General features: G+C 42.1%; 1 protein-coding gene across 1 annotated transcript; it reads left to right on the top strand.

Annotated features, from left to right (window-relative positions):
• Positions 1-8,275: 8,275 nt before the first annotated feature.
• asun (integrator complex subunit 13 asun) lies at positions 8,276-10,849 on the top strand. Its single transcript, XM_017618880.1, has 6 exons — positions 8,276-9,209; positions 9,272-9,564; positions 9,619-10,077; positions 10,137-10,306; positions 10,399-10,525; positions 10,593-10,849. Exons 1-6 carry the CDS (start codon positions 8,364-8,366, stop codon positions 10,804-10,806), a joined length of 2,109 nt encoding a protein of 702 aa, XP_017474369.1. The 5' UTR covers positions 8,276-8,363; the 3' UTR covers positions 10,807-10,849.
• Positions 10,850-17,756: the final 6,907 nt, after the last annotated feature.

The raw sequence follows: 17,756 nt of genomic DNA, 5'->3' as shown, positions 1-17,756 counted from the left end.
GCATATGAAGCATGTTTAACTGATGAAAACATAAGCGTTGGATGTTTAAGGCCTGTATGCAGCTCTCAAGAAGAGTAAAAACTCCATATAAAATGACGTACAAGAAATGGCTAAGAAATTTTCTTGAGTCAAATTTCCTTAAGGCAGTACGCAGTTCTTAAGAAATTTACTACGCTTTCTTTTACGGGTTTCTAAAGTTATTTGTGAAAAAAGAGCACAGGGCAACCCAGGTTTGCAACAGAAATATATGCCCGTTCCATTATTTCTTGAGGAAAGAGTGAGGCAACATGCTTACGATCAACCAATTCAACAAATGTCGGCTTTTGACATTTATTCTTGTTCTTCTTCCGCTCTTCTTCTCCTATCTATTTTCTATAAGTANCGGGACCCCGCGGGTGCCCTAAAACAGCCTTTCATTCATTCCCGTTCTCAAAATGGGTAATAGAGAGCGAAAATTTGAACGTATTAGATCGTAAGTGTCTTCTTCTCCCTGCCCGAAACAGTCCGGTCTTTNATGTAACTCTTCCGTGTTATTACACTCTCGATTCAGTGCTCTCTTGCAAAATTTTTTGGTTATTATACACTTTTCCAGTAAAAATTGGCAAGTTCCATCACAATCGAGTACTAACTATTTGATACTATACACACCCAAGAATGATAGAATACAAGATTGCGCCGTCCTGGGCGTTGACATTTGTGTACCACAAGTAAACAACGAATAGAGCGAAAAGAAGNACTTTTTCTCCGGGTAAAAAATGGATAAAGGTTCAAAGTGCATGTCAGCTGTTTTGTTAAACACGCGGCCTGCATTTACTTGGTGCCTTTTAGGCATAGTGNCCATGAACCAATTAGAACAGAGCTGCCGGTTGAGAAGCAGCCATTTGTAATAGCAATTGAGAAAAGTGTGTGACATTCGTAATTTTGAAGCTTGCTATTTCTGTTTTGCTTCTTTCTTTATGTGTATTTTGTAGGTGGTTTATTTCAGTGATTTTTAAGCGATTTTCAATAATTTGTTGTGCAAATGTAATTAAAATGACCGCAGAACTCCACAGGCAAACACCCATGACCTGACAACTGTCATTTTGAGGAGCAATATGATTGCAAGTTTTTGTGTATGGACACTTGGATGTCTTGAAATAAGCATATCCTCAAGAAATAATGGAACGAGCATATATTTCTGTTGCAAACCTGGGTTGGCTTGTGCTCTTTTTTCACAAAAAACGTTAGAAAACCGTAGTAAAAAGTGTAGCAAATTTCTGCCTGAAGGAAATTTGACTTAAGAACTTAAGACCCTTGTACGTCATTTTGTATGGAATTTTAGCTTTCCTTGAGAACTGCATACAGGCCTTAAGAATGGACAAAGTGTCAAAGTGCATATCAGCTATTTTGTGTTTAAATGTTGCCTGCATTTACATGGTGCTTTTAAGGAATAGTGAATGGCCTGTTAATGTATTTTCAATTTTTATATACTTAAAATCAAATTTGTGAAATAAAAATTAAAACAACGTGAATCAGCTGTTTCTCAAATTCTGGACACGAAATGTGGTTTTTTGCGTTCCCGTACTTCTGGACTATGTTCCACTCTTGAGAGCAAACTTTTCGCTTATTCTCTAATTACCGGATCCGTTCCGGATTGTTAGGGAAAGAACCTAGTAGATTATTTCCCGTACGCAACGCGGGACCCCGCGGGTGCCCTAAAACAGCCTTTCATTCATTCCCGTTCTCAAAATGGGTAATAGAGAGCGAAAATTTGAACGTATTAGATCGTAAGTGTCTTCTTCTCCCTGCCCGAAACAGTCCGGTCTTTCTCTCCGGGTAAAAAATGGATAAAGTTTCAAAGTGCATGTCAGCTGTTTTGTTAAACACGCGGCCTGCATTTACTTGGTGCCTTTTAGGCATAGTGAATGGCCTGTTGATATATTTTCAATCTTTATATACTTGAAATCAAATTTATGAAACCAAAATTCAATTTCCAAGAGCTTGCATTTAAGTGACAAAAACAAAAACAACGTGAATCATCTGTTTCTCAAATTTTGGGCACAAAATGTGGTTTTTTGCGTTCCCGTACTTCTGGATTATGTTCCATTTTTGAGAGCAAACTTTTCGCTTATTCTCTAACTACCGGATCCGGTCCGGATTTTTAGGGAAATAACCTATTATTGATGTACTGGACTGTATAAGTGCTTGTGTATAAGAAAAGAGTTTAAAATTGTTTTATAAATTGTATAACGTTTACAACTGGTATGTCAAAACTGTTCAACACTGTTCACTTGCAAGTTTTATACTAGTTTTGTGTTCAATAACTTTTTCTGCTAGTTTTCTCTTCTTCTCATTTTACGCTCTATTTTGCTTTTACTCCCTCGCTGCAATTTTTTACTGAAAAAATTACTATACACATCTATTTCGAAATTTATAATTTTAGGTGCCTTTACATGAGGCAATTTTGGACAGGCGATAATCGCCTGCAAAAGTTGACTTGCTGTCTACTTTGAGGCAAGCGATTTTAGAATCACTATTTACACGAGAGATTTTTCAGAGCAATGTTGAATCGCCTGGAAAATCGCCTCATGTAAAGGCAGCTTTACGATTATCTTTGTATAATTGACGTATTTCCCAAAATCCATTCGATTCGTATCGCTGGATTGTTAAACAAACACTAAAGATGCCCAAATTATAGTTCAATTAACTTTATTGTACAACAAACAATCTATAATAGTCGAAAATGTAATAACAATGCTTAAAAAGACTTGCCAATACAATATAAGACAGCAGATTGGCAAAGAGTATAATTTTCCTCGCAAAGAGATCGAAAGAGAAAAAAGTAAAGAAACGAAAATTAGCAGAAATTTGCAAGTACTGTATATATACACAGACACATATTCAAATGCATGTACAAATACTTACATTCTGCAATATTTCAATGTGTTTTGATAACGATGCCCTCTTTTTGTTTTATTAAAACGAGTTAAAATAAATTTGCCAACTTTTTCCTTGTGCGTTTTGAACAGCTGCTTTTTAAACATATGACTGCAAATTTCTGTTGGCAGAAATTTCGCTAGTAGAAATTTGCAGCTCTCTCGTTTTCTTACGCTCTCTTTTTGGCTCTCTTCTGCAAATTTTTTGTGTTAAGAAACGCTTTCCAGCAGAATCCAGTAAAAATTTGTGATAATTATCTGTTAAGAAATAAATACTAAGTTTATACGCACGTCTTATTTGCAAATAACAAATGCTGAAATGACGACGAATGTGGTAAAGGGTAATTTATCGTCTCGTATGTATGTATGTATGTATGTATTTATAGCGCGTCTACCATTCAATTGCTTTGCTCACTGCTGGCTAGTTGTGAGGAATATGCATACGTACGTATGTATGTATGTACATATCAATGCTTCATTTCAAACAAGCAAGTGTCGTTGAATGTTTTTGAACTACAGTATCATCACTTCGGCAACACGTCAAACGCGCCTTCAGCAACAAACCAAAGGCGGCGGTTTGACTTCTGCAACAAATCAAGTTAGCTAACTGCGGCATCTTGCCTTCGCCAGTCTTTCACAACCGTCCAAAAGCAGCATGGTGCTTTTGGCAGTCGATCAAATACGGCGGTTGCTGGTTTCGTGCACGATCATTCGGAGTACAGATTTGCCGAAGTCAATATCAGTATGAGCTGTTATAAGCATCGTTCACTTGTGGTGGCTGTATTTGCAAGACAGCACGCTTTGCGGTGGTGTTCGTTCATCCTCCGTTTTTAACGTGAGTAGGCTTAAAGTCACAAAAACAGCACCCTTTGCCAATNAGGCTTAAAGTCACAAGAGGTCCAACGCAGGTCACATGGCGAAAAAAAGATTGGCCCGTAGTCATAGTCAAAATAAAGTCGACTTTAAAGTTAGTTGCAGCTTTTTTGACAGATATCCCATTGAAAATTATGTCAAAAAGCTGCAACTAACTTTAAAGTCGACTTTATTTTGACTATGACTACGGGCCAATCTTTTTTTCGCCATGTGACCTGCGTTGGACCTCTNAACCACCACCACGGCCAGATGCTATAATTATAGCTCGGACAGGAGATATGACCTACAGCGATATACAAAGGGCCGTTAAAAAGGAAGAGGCACTGCAGAAACTCGGCGACAGCATATCACGCATCAGAAAGACGGTCAAGGGTGAAATATTGCTGCAGCTTGAGGAGACGCAAATGAAAAACACGGGCGAATTCAAGAGCGAAATAGGTAGGCTTCTAGGGGACCAGGTACAGGTCAGAGCCCTAAAACACGAGACGATGGTAGAAATCTGTGACCTGAACGAGATTACCACCAAGGAGGATATTGCCGAGGTCATCCGCAACCAGATAAAGGAGCTAAACCACCTTAACGAAAATGCGATAAAAAGCATCAGGGCGGCGTATGCGGGCACACAAACCGCGGTGGTAAATCTCCCAGCACAGGAGGCAACATTACTTGACGCGCAGAAACTAAAGGTAGAATGGGTTGTGTGCAGAGTAAGGGAGAAACCGAACCCCAAAAAAATGGTTCAGGTGCCTGGAATACGGCCATATAACGAGAGACTGCAAAACCCCGGAAGACAGAAGTCAATGCTGCCTAAAATGTGGGGAAAATGTACACTTTGCGAAAGCCTGCGACAAAAAGCCACACTGCAGAGCATGCAAAAACCAGGGAAGAGAGAACACCGAGCATCAGATAGGTAGTTGGAGGTGTCCGCTATACCAGGAAGCGTGCAAGAAATCCAGAAAATGAGAGTCATGCAGTTGAATCTCAAACACTGCGAAGCAGCGCAAGAGCTGCTCAAGCAAACGGTGTATGAGAAGAAGGTGGACATAGCAATAATCAGCGTGGATATCGGACCTCACAGGCAAAGCTGCAATATGGACATGCGGAGGGAAAGCTTTCCTAGAAAAGCCGTTGTTTGGTAAAAGCTACTACACACGAGCGAAGGTAGGCGGGATTAACTTTTATAGCTGCTACATACCACCAAGTGTCCTACAAAATGAATACGAGAAAATCCTAGACGGTTTGGTTCAAGAAGTCCGGACCACCAGAATGAACGTTATAGCAGGGGACTTCAATGCATGGGCAGTGGAATGGGGTAACGTCCACACAAACAGGCAGGAAGATGCACTACTAAAGGCGTTTTCGGTACTTGATGCGGTGCTTCTGAACTCGGGGAACAAAAATACCTTTGAGAAGAATGGTCGAGGCTCGGTGATTGACATTATTTTCGCTAGTAGTTCCTTGGTGCGCTCAGCGCGCTGGAAGGTGTCTGACCTCTACACGAACAGTGACCATCTGGCAATCATGATGGAGCTAGGGAATTGGGCACAGAGCCCAGAGGGCGATCACCAGGAAGGAGCAAACGGGGGGGCTGGAAGGTAGAGACTCTGGATGAAGAGCTCTTCAGACTCGTGCTGGATGAGGAAATGGCCACTGAGGATAACACTGAGCTCCAGGCTGAAACACTGGTGAGGCACATCAGTAAAGCCTGCGACGGTGCTATGTGCAGGAGAAAACACGGCTCACTCATGCAGCCGGCGTACTGGTGGAACGAAAAAATCCAGGCCATAAGGGGTGAGTGTCACAGGCGGTTGTGTCAAAGGAACCGTGGCTCGATGGAATATGCGGTGCTGCGCGAAACCTTCAAAAAGAAGCGAGGTGACCTTAAAAAAGCCATCAAAAGCAGCAAAACCAGCTGCTTCAAAGAGCTCTGCGAAAAGGTGGACGAAAACCCATGGGGTGATGCCTACAAGGTGGTCATGAAGAAAATAAAAGGTGGTAAAGGCCAGGCACCAACCGGTCCCACCCTCCTAAAAGACGTCGTGCAAACTATCTTCCCTGTACAAACGCCAGGAGGTCGGCGACCGTAAGCAGAGAAACCGGAGGGTATGGAAGCACCATCGGTCACGGACGAGGAGATGGTCCAAGTAGCAAGAAGATTTCGTAATGCCAAAGCGACAGGCCTAGACGGCATACCAAACAAGGCTCTGAAGATTGCCATTAAGCACAACAGGGGTCCGTTTACCGAACTCTTTACGCGGTGTCTGCGAGAAGGCGTCTTCCCAAAAATCTGGAAGAAACAGCGGCTGGTCCCAAAAAATGTTGAACGAGCTCAAAGTTGGCTGGCGACCAACTTTGTTGAAAGCGATTAGTTGAAAGGCCGTTCGGACGCATGAACCAAAAAGACAAGATCACGCGGGCAGGAATCGCATTAAGGAAAAAAGTTTAACGATTTTGACATTAGCCGTTTATTTACATTTCTTCGTTGTTTACAATTTGGTGGTGGCTTTTTACTGCAATTTTCTTCATTTTCGCTTGTGACAACGTGTGTACACATAAGATAAAGAATAATTTAACACAACGGCATGATTTTTAGAAGAATTTGCATAATAAAAATGATTTTTCATGCGTTCAACAATTTCGCGGTTTTCTCCGTTCTCTTCGTTGTTTACTTCTTACAACAAAGATGGCGTCGAGATTTCGGCAGCTAGAAAATAACTTTTTTCGTTCTTTCCTTCCCGCGTGATCTTGTGTCTTTCGTTCATGGTTCGGACGAGGCGATTTTTGCTTTCAACTAAAAGTTGCCTGTAAAATCGCCTCATGCGAATGCCCTATTAGCGAACGGTATGAATCGTGCATGCTGTTACCAGTATACCAGATACTGGGCAGCATCTTATGTAAGATAACCCCTCCTGCAAAAAAAAAAAAAANCAAACGGGGGGGCTGGAAGGTAGAGACTCTGGATGAAGAGCTCTTCAGACTCGTGCTGGACGAGGAAATGGCCACTGAGCTCCAGGCTAAAACACTGGTGAGGCACATCAGTAAAGCCTGCGACGCTGCTATGTGCAGGAGAAAACACGGCTCACTCATGCAGCCGGCGTACTGGTGGAACGAAAAAATCCAGGCCATAAGGGGTGAGTGTCACAGGCGGTTGTGTCAAAGGAACCGTGGCTCGATGGAATATGCGGTGCTGCGCGAAACCTTCAAAAAGAAGCGAGGTGACCTTAAAAAAGCCATCAAAAGCAGCAAAACCAGCTGCTTCAAAGAGCTCTGCGAAAAGGTGGACGAAAACCCATGGGGTGATGCCTACAAGGTGGTCATGAAGAAAATAAAAGGTGGTAAAGGCCAGGCACCAACCGGTCCCACCCTCCTAAAAGACGTCGTGCAAACTATCTTCCCTGTACAAACGCCAGGAGGTCGGCGACCGTAAGCAGAGAAACCGGAGGGTATGGAAGCACCATCGGTCACGGACGAGGAGATGGTCCAAGTAGCAAGAAGATTTCGTAATGCCAAAGCGACAGGCCTAGACGGCATACCAAACAAGGCTCTGAAGATTGCCATTAAGCACAACAGGGGTCCGTTTACCGAACTCTTTACGCGGTGTCTGCGAGAAGGCGTCTTCCCAAAAATCTGGAAGAAACAGCGGCTGGTCCCAAAAAATGTTGAACGAGCTCAAAGTTGGCTGGCGACCAACTTTGTTGAAAGCGATTAGTTGAAAGGCCGTTCGGACGCATGAACCAAAAAGACAAGATCACGCGGGCAGGAATCGCATTAAGGAAAAAAGTTTAACGATTTTGACATTAGCCGTTTATTTACATTTCTTCGTTGTTTACAATTTGGTGGTGGCTTTTTACTGCAATTTTCTTCATTTTCGCTTGTGACAACGTGTGTACACATAAGATAAAGAATAATTTAACACAACGGCATGATTTTTAGAAGAATTTGCATAATAAAAATGATTTTTCATGCGTTCAACAATTTCGCGGTTTTCTCCGTTCTCTTCGTTGTTTACTTCTTACAACAAAGATGGCGTCGAGATTTTCGTTCTTTCCTTCCCGCGTGATCTTGTGTCTTTCGTTCATGGTTCGGACGAGGCGATTTTTGCTTTCAACTAAAAGTTGCCTGTAAAATCGCCTCATGCGAATGCCCTATTAGCGAACGGTATGAATCGTGCATGCTGTTACCAGTATACCAGATACTGGGCAGCATCTTATGTAAGATAACCCCTCCTGCAAAAAAAAAAAAAAACATGCGGGTTCTTGCATGCATTGTCGCGCACTTGAAGACGGCCGGTTACAAGTGACTGTATATTTTATGTGAATACTTTTGCCGATACCAAGTCTTTAACCGACACCTACTAATTGTATTTGGTGAAAGTACCCTTGCCAAAAGTACTTGGTTTCAAGATGAAAGTATCGCGTACCTTTNGCCGATACCAAGTCTTTAACCGACACCTACTAATTGTATTTGGTGAAATTACCCTTGCCAAAAGTACTTGGTTTCAAGATGAAAGTATCGCGTACCTTTTTGTATTTACTTGTATCGAAACATCCCTAATTCGTAGTTATAAACAAAACGATGTCTGCATACGACCTTAACCAGAAAACAATATTTGTGCTGGATCACACGCAATATTTTAGCATATCTAGTGAGGACTACATCCCATTGGAACTGCTCAAAGGCAAACCTGGAATTATAGACCCTTCCAAAGATGCCACTGCGGTTGGAGCGAGTGATGTCCAGTTCAGCAAAAGTTTGTGGACTTGTTCAGTGGAATCATCGATTGAATATTGCCGTATAGTGTGGGATCTCTTTCCACGTGGGAAACTTGTCCGCTTCATTGTTAGTGACACGGCGGCGCATATTGTTAACACTTGGAATCTTACCACACAGAATATGTCGCATGTTTTGAACGCTATGGCCCTTGTTGGCGTCCCCCAACGCAATGCAATGCAATCCTCAGATTTTTCGGTAATACATGGCTTACGTGCAGCTATTGAGGCCCTCGCCGAACCCACAGAAAGTCAATTAGCTCGATTACAAGAGGGCGACAGTGGTGGGTTACTTTCGGGCGAGAATGTCATGCTTAATAAAGGACGCGTAATATGTATAACCTCGGCACGTGATAACTCTAGCATGAAAAGCCTGGAGGACATATTCCACACAGTACTAATGCAACAGAATACATTAGCTGCTACCCAACGCAAAATGATACACATTGACCACTGCCATCTAGTGATTATCAATGTCGTACCGCTTAACATTGATTCTCTAGTAACCAATCGTGGAAAAATAGATTTGTCTCCGGTATTATCCACTGAAATTCATACCACATGTGCACCTAATATTTCTAATAAATTAACGCACCTAATTATGAGCCACTATGATTTGGCAAGTACTACAGTAACGGGTATACCTATGAAAGTATGAATGTTTAATATATAGCACATACATATATACATACATATATATTCCTCTTTTTGCAGGAGGAGCAAAATGCCAATTCAAGCGCAAATTACGACGTAGAAATCTTACATGCGCGAAATGCCCACACTTCTATATGTGGTAGTGAAGCATTACTTCCAACGAGTCGCAAAGAGGGTGCTGAATACGAAACAGTTACCCTCAAGTGGTGTACGCCACGGGGTTGTGGGTCATCTGACATGCAACCTTGTTTAGCTCAGCACCGTGTAACACCGGTAGACGTCACATCCCGCCCAAGCGCATGTCTTATTACGTTTTTATTAAATGGACGCTCAGTTTTGCTGGAAATGCCAAGGTATTTGTGAAAATATTTATGTAATAATTTTATAAATTAAGATATTACGTATAGAAAAACTGGTGGAAAGACTACTAGTCATTTACTTTCGGCTCGTGGGGGTGAAATCTTTATTCACGCTTTACAAATCACACGTTCCTGTTTGGAAGACTTGCCTTCAATCTCGGAAGGTCCTGGTGGTCGCGTAACCGACTATCGTATCTCCGACTTTGCCTCTTTTATTAAAGCACATCGCTTTGTGCCTCTTAAAGCCAAGCCAAAACCTGAAGATAATCTACATAAAGCGCGTGAAAGGCTACAACGTCGCTCACGCTATTTCCCGCTTACACTTAATACAAGCTTGATATACAATTTACAACGTAATCTTAATTGGGTTCCATATTTCTTGCGCAAGATTAGCAAAGAAGATATGGATAAAGCAGACGAGGCGCAATGTCAGCAGTACATTTTCGAATTATATACCGCCGCTTCACGAGGAGAGCCATTGCCGTTCCCAAATATGGGTGGAGGGCGGTAAGTTCAAATGGAAATAAAGAAAAGCTACTAAGGAGTTAATCATATGAGCTCATTAGGTTAAAGGGACAAAAAAAAGCTGACCAATATAAGTTAATTTGCGCTGAGTTAGAAGTATTGATTCGTGCTTATGCGACAACCTCGCACCATAAAGTCATACTAGAAAGTGTGCAAAATGTTCGTGCTGCTTGTGGAGATGCAACAGTCAAAACGGAGAATGATGGAAGCCGTAAGCAGCATATTCAGCTTATTAAAAAGCAGTTATAAATCAAATGTTTATTTTCTTTAAACAAACGAATGTCATTTTAATTTCGATTTAAGGCGATTCTACTACTAAAGCTGTAATGCGGGATTCTCCAATGTCACCGCCGCACTCCATAGAAAGTTCTAGCAGTGGCAGTAGTCTGCTTAAAACAAGTAAACGTAATTTAAGTAGCGGAGGACAACGGTACAAGAAAATTTTAGAATTCCTTTACGTTTGTACCTTTATAACGGTGATTTTTTTTTAATTGTAGGTCACTTCTAGACATCGTTACCAGTACAGAACGTAGCCAATCTGCTAAACGTGTCGATTTCTCGGGTCGTCTTTGTACACCGGTCGGACAAATCGCCAAACTATATCCAGATTTCGGTAATAAAGAAAAAGATACCAGCTCTGCTGCGTCTTCTGCAAGTGCTACAAAAGAGGAAGGTTTAAGCATAAAGTTGGAATTGGGCGTACGAAATTAAATTTAAATATGGTAATTCTATAGTCCAACAATTTCGGATAGGGCACCAATCGCGTTTCGGTCCCTATATCAACAATCCGAAGGCGGAAGGTTAAGGGCGGTATTGTCACTTGCGAAGCGAATGAATATGGCGAAGCGAACGGTTTGGCGAAGCGAATTAAAAGGCAGAGAAGGTATTAAAAGTGTGCGCGATGCGAATAACTTGCACAAGCTGGTAAAAGCGAACACTCTTAATGCATATTTAAGTTGCGTCCGCCTATCCATTCGCTTCGCCAAACCGTTCGCTTCGCCAAATTCATTCGCTACGCAAGTGACAATACCGCCCTAATACTTTTAACCAGTTAAAATATACAAACAAAAAACTTTTGTTAAATTTCGCTATTTTGTATGAGCGCTAAATCCGCAGTTTCCACTTTCTAAACATTTTTAAAATATATAATTTCACATTATTATTAAATAAACACATAGTTTTTTCAACATGAGATAGTTTATATTGTTACTAAAAAAAGTTTACATTTTTTTTGGATTTAACCATGATACAAAAAAGGAGGTAGTTTCAATAAACAACTTTTTTATTAAAAAGGAGATTTTTGACAATTGCTCAATTGTACAAAATTCTAAGTGGCGTTAATCAATTTAATTTTTTTGGTATAAGGGATTTTATATCCTAAATTTGGGAGTATAAATAAAAAATAATTAATGTCTTTTCTTAAAAACGTTTACATTTTACATCAAATTCGATAACTACTTGCCAAAATCTTTATTTTTACATTAATAAATTTTTAGTGAACATACAGTGACGAACAAAAGTATTGGCACAGTGAATTTTTCACCATATATGCAAAGGTTTTTATTCTAATTTATTTTCGATATATTTTTATAAAAATATAGTTCATTTTACACCAGAAAACGTAATAATAAAAACTCTAAACTTTGTGCAAAACTCAGGAAAATTCATTAAATTTGCACACTAATTTGCAACTTTTTATTCAGATTTTTTAGAAAAATTTTAAGTATGCAGTTTTATAGCCCATTCAAATTTAGTATAACAAAGTGCAAGTTTAAAGTTGCTAGAAAATCGCGTTGATTTTTGGCAATTTTTTTAGTGGAAGGTGTTGCTCATTTTCTCCAAACAAAAAATAATGGTCGAATTACTTTGTATGGAAGAACTTGCGTGAAAAAAAATTACCAAAAATCAATGCATACTAAATTTGAATGGGCTATAAAACTGCATACTTAAAATTTTTCGCAAAAATCTGAATAAAAAGTTGCAAAGTAGTGTGCAGATTTAATGAATTTTCCTGAGTTTTGCACAAAGTTTAGAGATTTTATTATTATGTTTTCTGGTGTAGAATGAACAATATTTTTATAAAAAATTATCGAAAATAAATTAGAAAAAAGAACTTTGCGTATATTGCGAAAAATTCACTGTGCCAATACTTCTGTTCGGCACTGTATTTTAAAATTTTTTACTGTAAAGTTTGTTTATTTTTCCAGCGAAACAAGATGTTGTAGGACCCGCTCAAAAAATCGACTTTTTTCACTCTCTTGTTCTTACGTGATCTTGTGTCTTTGGTTCATGGAGTTTTCAAGGATAATCGTAACAATTGGTGTCAGAAGTGGGATTGTTAAATAAATCCCGTAGGATAAACTTTTGAGATTGGCAAAAATTCAAGACCTTAAGATCGAGGAACTCAAACAGGAGTTGGNAAATTTTTTACTGTAAAGTTTGTTTATTTTTCCAGCGAAACAAGATGTTGTAGGACCCGCTCAAAAAATCGACTTTTTTCACTCTCTTGTTCTTACGTGATCTTGTGTCTTTGGTTCATGGAGTTTTCAAGGATAATCGTAACAATTGGTGTCAGAAGTGGGATTGTTAAATAAATCCCGTAGGATAAACTTTTGAGATTGGCAAAAATTCAAGACCTTAAGATCGAGGAACTCAAACAGGAGTTGGAGAAGCGAAATTTAGCAAACTCCGGAAGGAAAGTGGAGTTACTATCACGGCTGGGAGAGGCTATGGAAGCAGAAGGCATCGACGTGGAGAAATACGACTTCTAAGGTAAACTCGACGATGCATCCGCAAAGGATGAACAGAAGGATGAGGCCGCTTGTTTGTCGAAGGATGTGCAGCAGACATCCGGGAAGGTTGAAGAACAGCAAAAGGCTCCTTCATCAACAGCTATGGACATGAACACGATATTAGCTGCAATTTAATCACAGCTACAAGCGCAGAGGTCGCAGTTGTCTTCAGATGTCTCGTCGCAGCTGGAAGCACAGAAAACGTACATATCATCGCAGCTAGATGAAAAGATTACTCAGCTACAGGAGAATTTATTCAAAGATAACGCAGAACGCAGAGAGAGACAGGATAAAATCGAGGAACGACAAGATAAAATCGAAGCGCTTATTAAGGAAAAACAGGACAAAGTCGAAGCTAAGGTGGATGAGCTTAAAGATCGTCTCCGGGGTTTGCAGTTGAATCGTCCAGCTAATTCGACGCACGCTCCCAAGGTAAAGACTCCATCCTTTGATGGCACTATTCCTTTCCAGGTCTTTAAACTCCAGTTCGAAAAAACGGCTGCAGCAAATCACTGGAGCATGGAGGATAAAACCGCTGTACTGTTCGTTACATTAAAAGGACCTGCAGCGGAAATCTCGCAGAGTATTCCTGATTGTGAAAGGAACAGTTACGATGTGTTAATGGGTGCAGTGGAAAGACGTTATGGTAGCGAGCATAGGAGACAGATTTACCAGATGGAGCTGGAGAATCGCTGCCAGAAATCCAACCAGACTACAGGAATTCGCCTCTGAGATTGAAAGGTTGGCTCATTTGGCAATTGGAGATGCATCTGGGGAGCACCTCGAAAGAGTAAAAATCCAGAGGTTCATCAACGGAATGCGGGACATGTATACCAAGCGAGAGACGTGTGCGAATCCAAAGCCAACATTTGCTGAAACGGTCTCGTATGCTCAGACACGTGAAACGGCGGGGCTCCTAAGTAGACCAGCCTACAAAGAAGTGGAGACACCTGACGTGATGAACGAGATCCTGAAAACACTCAAGTCGATGGCAGGGAAGAGTACTCCTGGTGCAACGGAGAGAAAGGATGGTGTTAGGAAGTGCTTTAGTTGAGGAAAACCAGGCCGTTTCGCATGCGAATGTAAGACGGGTTCCAACAGGTCTAACAGGTCAGCAGTACGTAAACGCAGGACGGAGGATGATGAGCCCGACTCCGATCAGTCGTTAAACTAAAACGATCCAGCAGTAAGGGGCGCGCGCTGGCTCCCGAAATTGCATCCCCCATAATTTGCGTCTCGCATATCTGCAGAAAAGCGAGCAACGTTACTGTTGGTGGATATGTGGGCGGACATGAGCGAGTACTAACTGTGGATGCGGGCGCATCACATTCCATCATTCGATCTGATTTGGTCACTAAAGAGGTAAGGCCATTACCTGGAGCAAGGTTGAGGACAGCAACTGGTGAGGACACCCAAGTTGAGGAGAGGTATGGAGATCGACATGAAGAACAGGATCATGAAGTACAACAACATGGAAGTGCCCCTTAGCTTTGGGTATGATGGTCCGTACAGCAGCAAGCGAGTGATCCTAGAGGAAAGCGAGCAGATTCCACCGAAGTCAGAAGCAGTTGTGTGGGCAAAGATTGATGGAGATTGTGGGACAAACAAATTGTGGGTTGTTGAAGCAACACAAAATTCTACACCGGACGTACTTATTGGTAAAACCCTGGCTAAGACGCAAAAGGATGGACGCATCCCAGTTCGAGTGCTCAATGAGTTCAAATCACCAGTCAAACTCCGAAGAGGAACTGTACTGGGGCAATGTCGAGAGGTAGAGGCAATCTTCAACTGCGAAAAATTACCTGAAAGCGATTCAATTGGCGAGAATGACATTGCGGTAGACATTAATGCATGGACGGAAGGGTAAGGAAAATACCAGCACCAGGCTAAGGAACTTCTCCGCAGATACTCCAACATATTCAACAAGGATGGCGACAGGCAGGACTAACGTTGTGAAACATCGCATTGATACTGGCGATGCAAGGCCAATCCGTCAAGCTCCTCGGCGTGTTCCACTTGCCAAACGTGAAACTGTTAGCCAAATAATTAAAGAAATAAGCGAGAGTGCTGTGATTGAACCATCAGCGAGTCCATGGAGTTCGCCGGTAGTACTTGTGAAGAAGAAGGATGGTCAAATGCGGTTCTGCGTAGACTACCGGAAACTAAACGATGTGACGAAAAAGGACAGCTATCCTCTTCCCAGGATCGATGACACTCTGGACTCGTTGACTGGAACAAAGTGGTTCTCAACACTCGACCTTAAGAGCGGTTATTGGCAAGTGGAGGTAAGTGACGAGGATAAGGAGAAGNCAAAGTGGTTCTCAACACTCGACCTTAAGAGCGGTTATTGGCAAGTGAAGGTAAGTGACGAGGACAAGGAGAAGACAGCTTTCAGCGTTGGAGACGGTCTGTGGCAATTCACGGTGATGCCCTTTGGATTATGCAACGCTCCTGCCACTTTTGAACGACTTATGGACCATGTGCTCAAAGGACTGCATTGGAAAACATGTTTGGTGTATCTAGACGACATTATCGTATTGGGTAAAAGCTNCACGACTTATGACTGCATTGGAAAACATGTTTGGTGTATCAAGACGACATTATCTTATTGGGTAAAAGCTTTGATGAACACATGAATAATTTGGAAGAAGTTTTCCAGAGGATAGCTGGCGTTGGTCTGAGGCTAAGTCCTAAAAAATGCTCACTGTTCAAAAAGGAGGTGAGCTACTTAGGGCACAAGGTGACAACGGAGGGAGTCTGTACTGCGAAGGAAAAGATAGAAGCAGTAAAAGATTGGCCAAGACCTAGGAACCTGCACGAACTACGAAGTTTTCTTGGGCTATGCACCTACTACCGCCGATTTGTTCCGAATTTCGCCAGCGTTGCTAATAGCCTCCACGAGCTCACTAGGAAAAATAGAGCCTTCGAGTGGAACAAGGAGCAGGAGGAGGCTTTCCAAACTCTGAAGGAACGGCTATGTACTGCACCTATGCTAGCGTATCCCGTTCCAGGTGCAACGTTTATTTTGGATACGGATGCTAGTGGTTATGCCATAGGAGGCGTACTGTCGCAGGTAATTGATGGGCAGGAGAAGGTAGTTGCCTACTATAGCCGGTCGATTGGAAAACCAGAGAGGAACTACTGCGTAACTCGGAGAGAACTACTAGCGTTGGTGGACTGCGTCAAACATTTCCACAAGTACCTCTATGGGCAACGTTTCCGAGTTCGAACGGACCATGCAGCGCTGAAGTGGCTACTACAGTTTAAGAATCCAGAAGGACAGCTAGCTCGGTGGATTGAGAGACTGCAAAGTTATGACTTCGCTATTGAACACCGCAAGGGAAGTGTCCACGGTAATGCTGATGCCATGTCCCGCCGACCATGTAGCCTGGAATGTAAACTCTGCTCAAAAGCTGAGGGCAAAGAGGAAATTATAGACGTCCGTCTAGCGACAATAACACCAGCGGAAGAGTGGAAGGAAGAACAGCTACGAAAGTGTCAGCAGGTAGATCCAGATCTGGAGCTTTTGATGCATGGATTGGAGGTGGACAGAAGGCCAACTAAGGAGCAAATGGCAGCGGAAAGCCCCATCGCAAAGGCGTACTGGGCACAATGGAACAGCTTAAAATTAATATCTGGCTGTTTGCATAGGGTATGGGAAAGCGAAGATGGCCAGTGCTCCCGCAACCTGATAGTAGTTCCAAGGGTAAGAATTCCGGATGTACTCAAGGAATTCCACAATGGTCCTAGTGGAGGGCACCTGGGAATCACGAAGACCCTGGAGAAGGTTAAGCAGAGGTTCTATTGGGTTGGTTGTCGGCAATCGGTCGCAGAGTGGATTGCTAACTGCGCGGAGTGTATAGCAGCCAAAGGGCCGAAATCCAGAAGTCATGGCCAGATGAAGCAGTATAACTCAGGTGNGCCAGATGAAGCAATATAACTCAGGTGCACCTTTCGAGCGGATTGCCATGGATGTAGCCGGTCCATTTCCTATGAGCGCACAGGGAAACAAATACGTCCTTGTGGTTATGGACTACTTTAGCAAATGGCCGGAGGTATACCCGATTCCAAACCAGGAAGCTAAAACAGGAGCGATGGTATTCAACTAGAATTGGGTTGCGAGAAACGGTGTACCTATAGAGCTGCACTCTGACCAGGTGGTCCACTTGGAAAGGCTGGCGGCGTTTGGAACAGCAAGTGTGTCTGATTCGGACGATCAGACTTAGGTGGAGGGCAGTGTGGCGAATACTGCGGCAACACAAAGCGAACAACGAGAAATAGGCAGAATGTTCGAAGAATGACGTAGAATGTTCCACAAAGAGAAACGTCAAGTTGGATGAACACTGCGAACAGCGAGAGAAAGAGAATGAGCGATAAACTTCAGAACGTTCTAGAGTTGCCATAAGTGCGAGCGCAGGTACATATATAAGGGTGCCGCCACAGCGAAGTGAGTTAGTTACAAGTCAGCAAGCTACAAGTAAAGTGAGCAGAGAAGTGAGTTGCGGATAAGCAAGCTATAAGTTTAATTGTGTTGACAAGTTTAGTAAAGCCTTGTATTGCTTTAACAAGTATTGTAAAGTTTTTTACTGTATTAGCGAGTATTGTAAATAGTTTGTTGTACAATAAAGTTAATTGTACTACAATTTGGTCATCGTTAGCATTTATTTAACAATCCAGCGATACGAGCCCGAGTATATTTGGGAAAATGTAGACGGCGTCGTTTTCCAATTTTGTATGGGAAACAACAACACCACAGATTTTACGGTTAGAAAACGTCTTAAAATGTAGACGTCTACATTTTCAGACACAATTTGGAACGAACTGTGAACACCCCAACTGTTACGATTATCCTTGAAACCTCGGCCGGAT

This window comes from Rhagoletis zephyria, unplaced genomic scaffold (assembly GCF_001687245.7).
Source record: "Rhagoletis zephyria isolate East Lansing unplaced genomic scaffold, Rhagoletis_zephyria_1.1 Rzeph_scaffold_01734, whole genome shotgun sequence".
NCBI lineage: Eukaryota > Metazoa > Arthropoda > Insecta > Diptera > Tephritidae > Rhagoletis > Rhagoletis zephyria.
The sequence above is the reverse complement of the archived record's forward strand: the minus strand, read 5'-3'. Positions and strand labels throughout refer to the sequence as shown.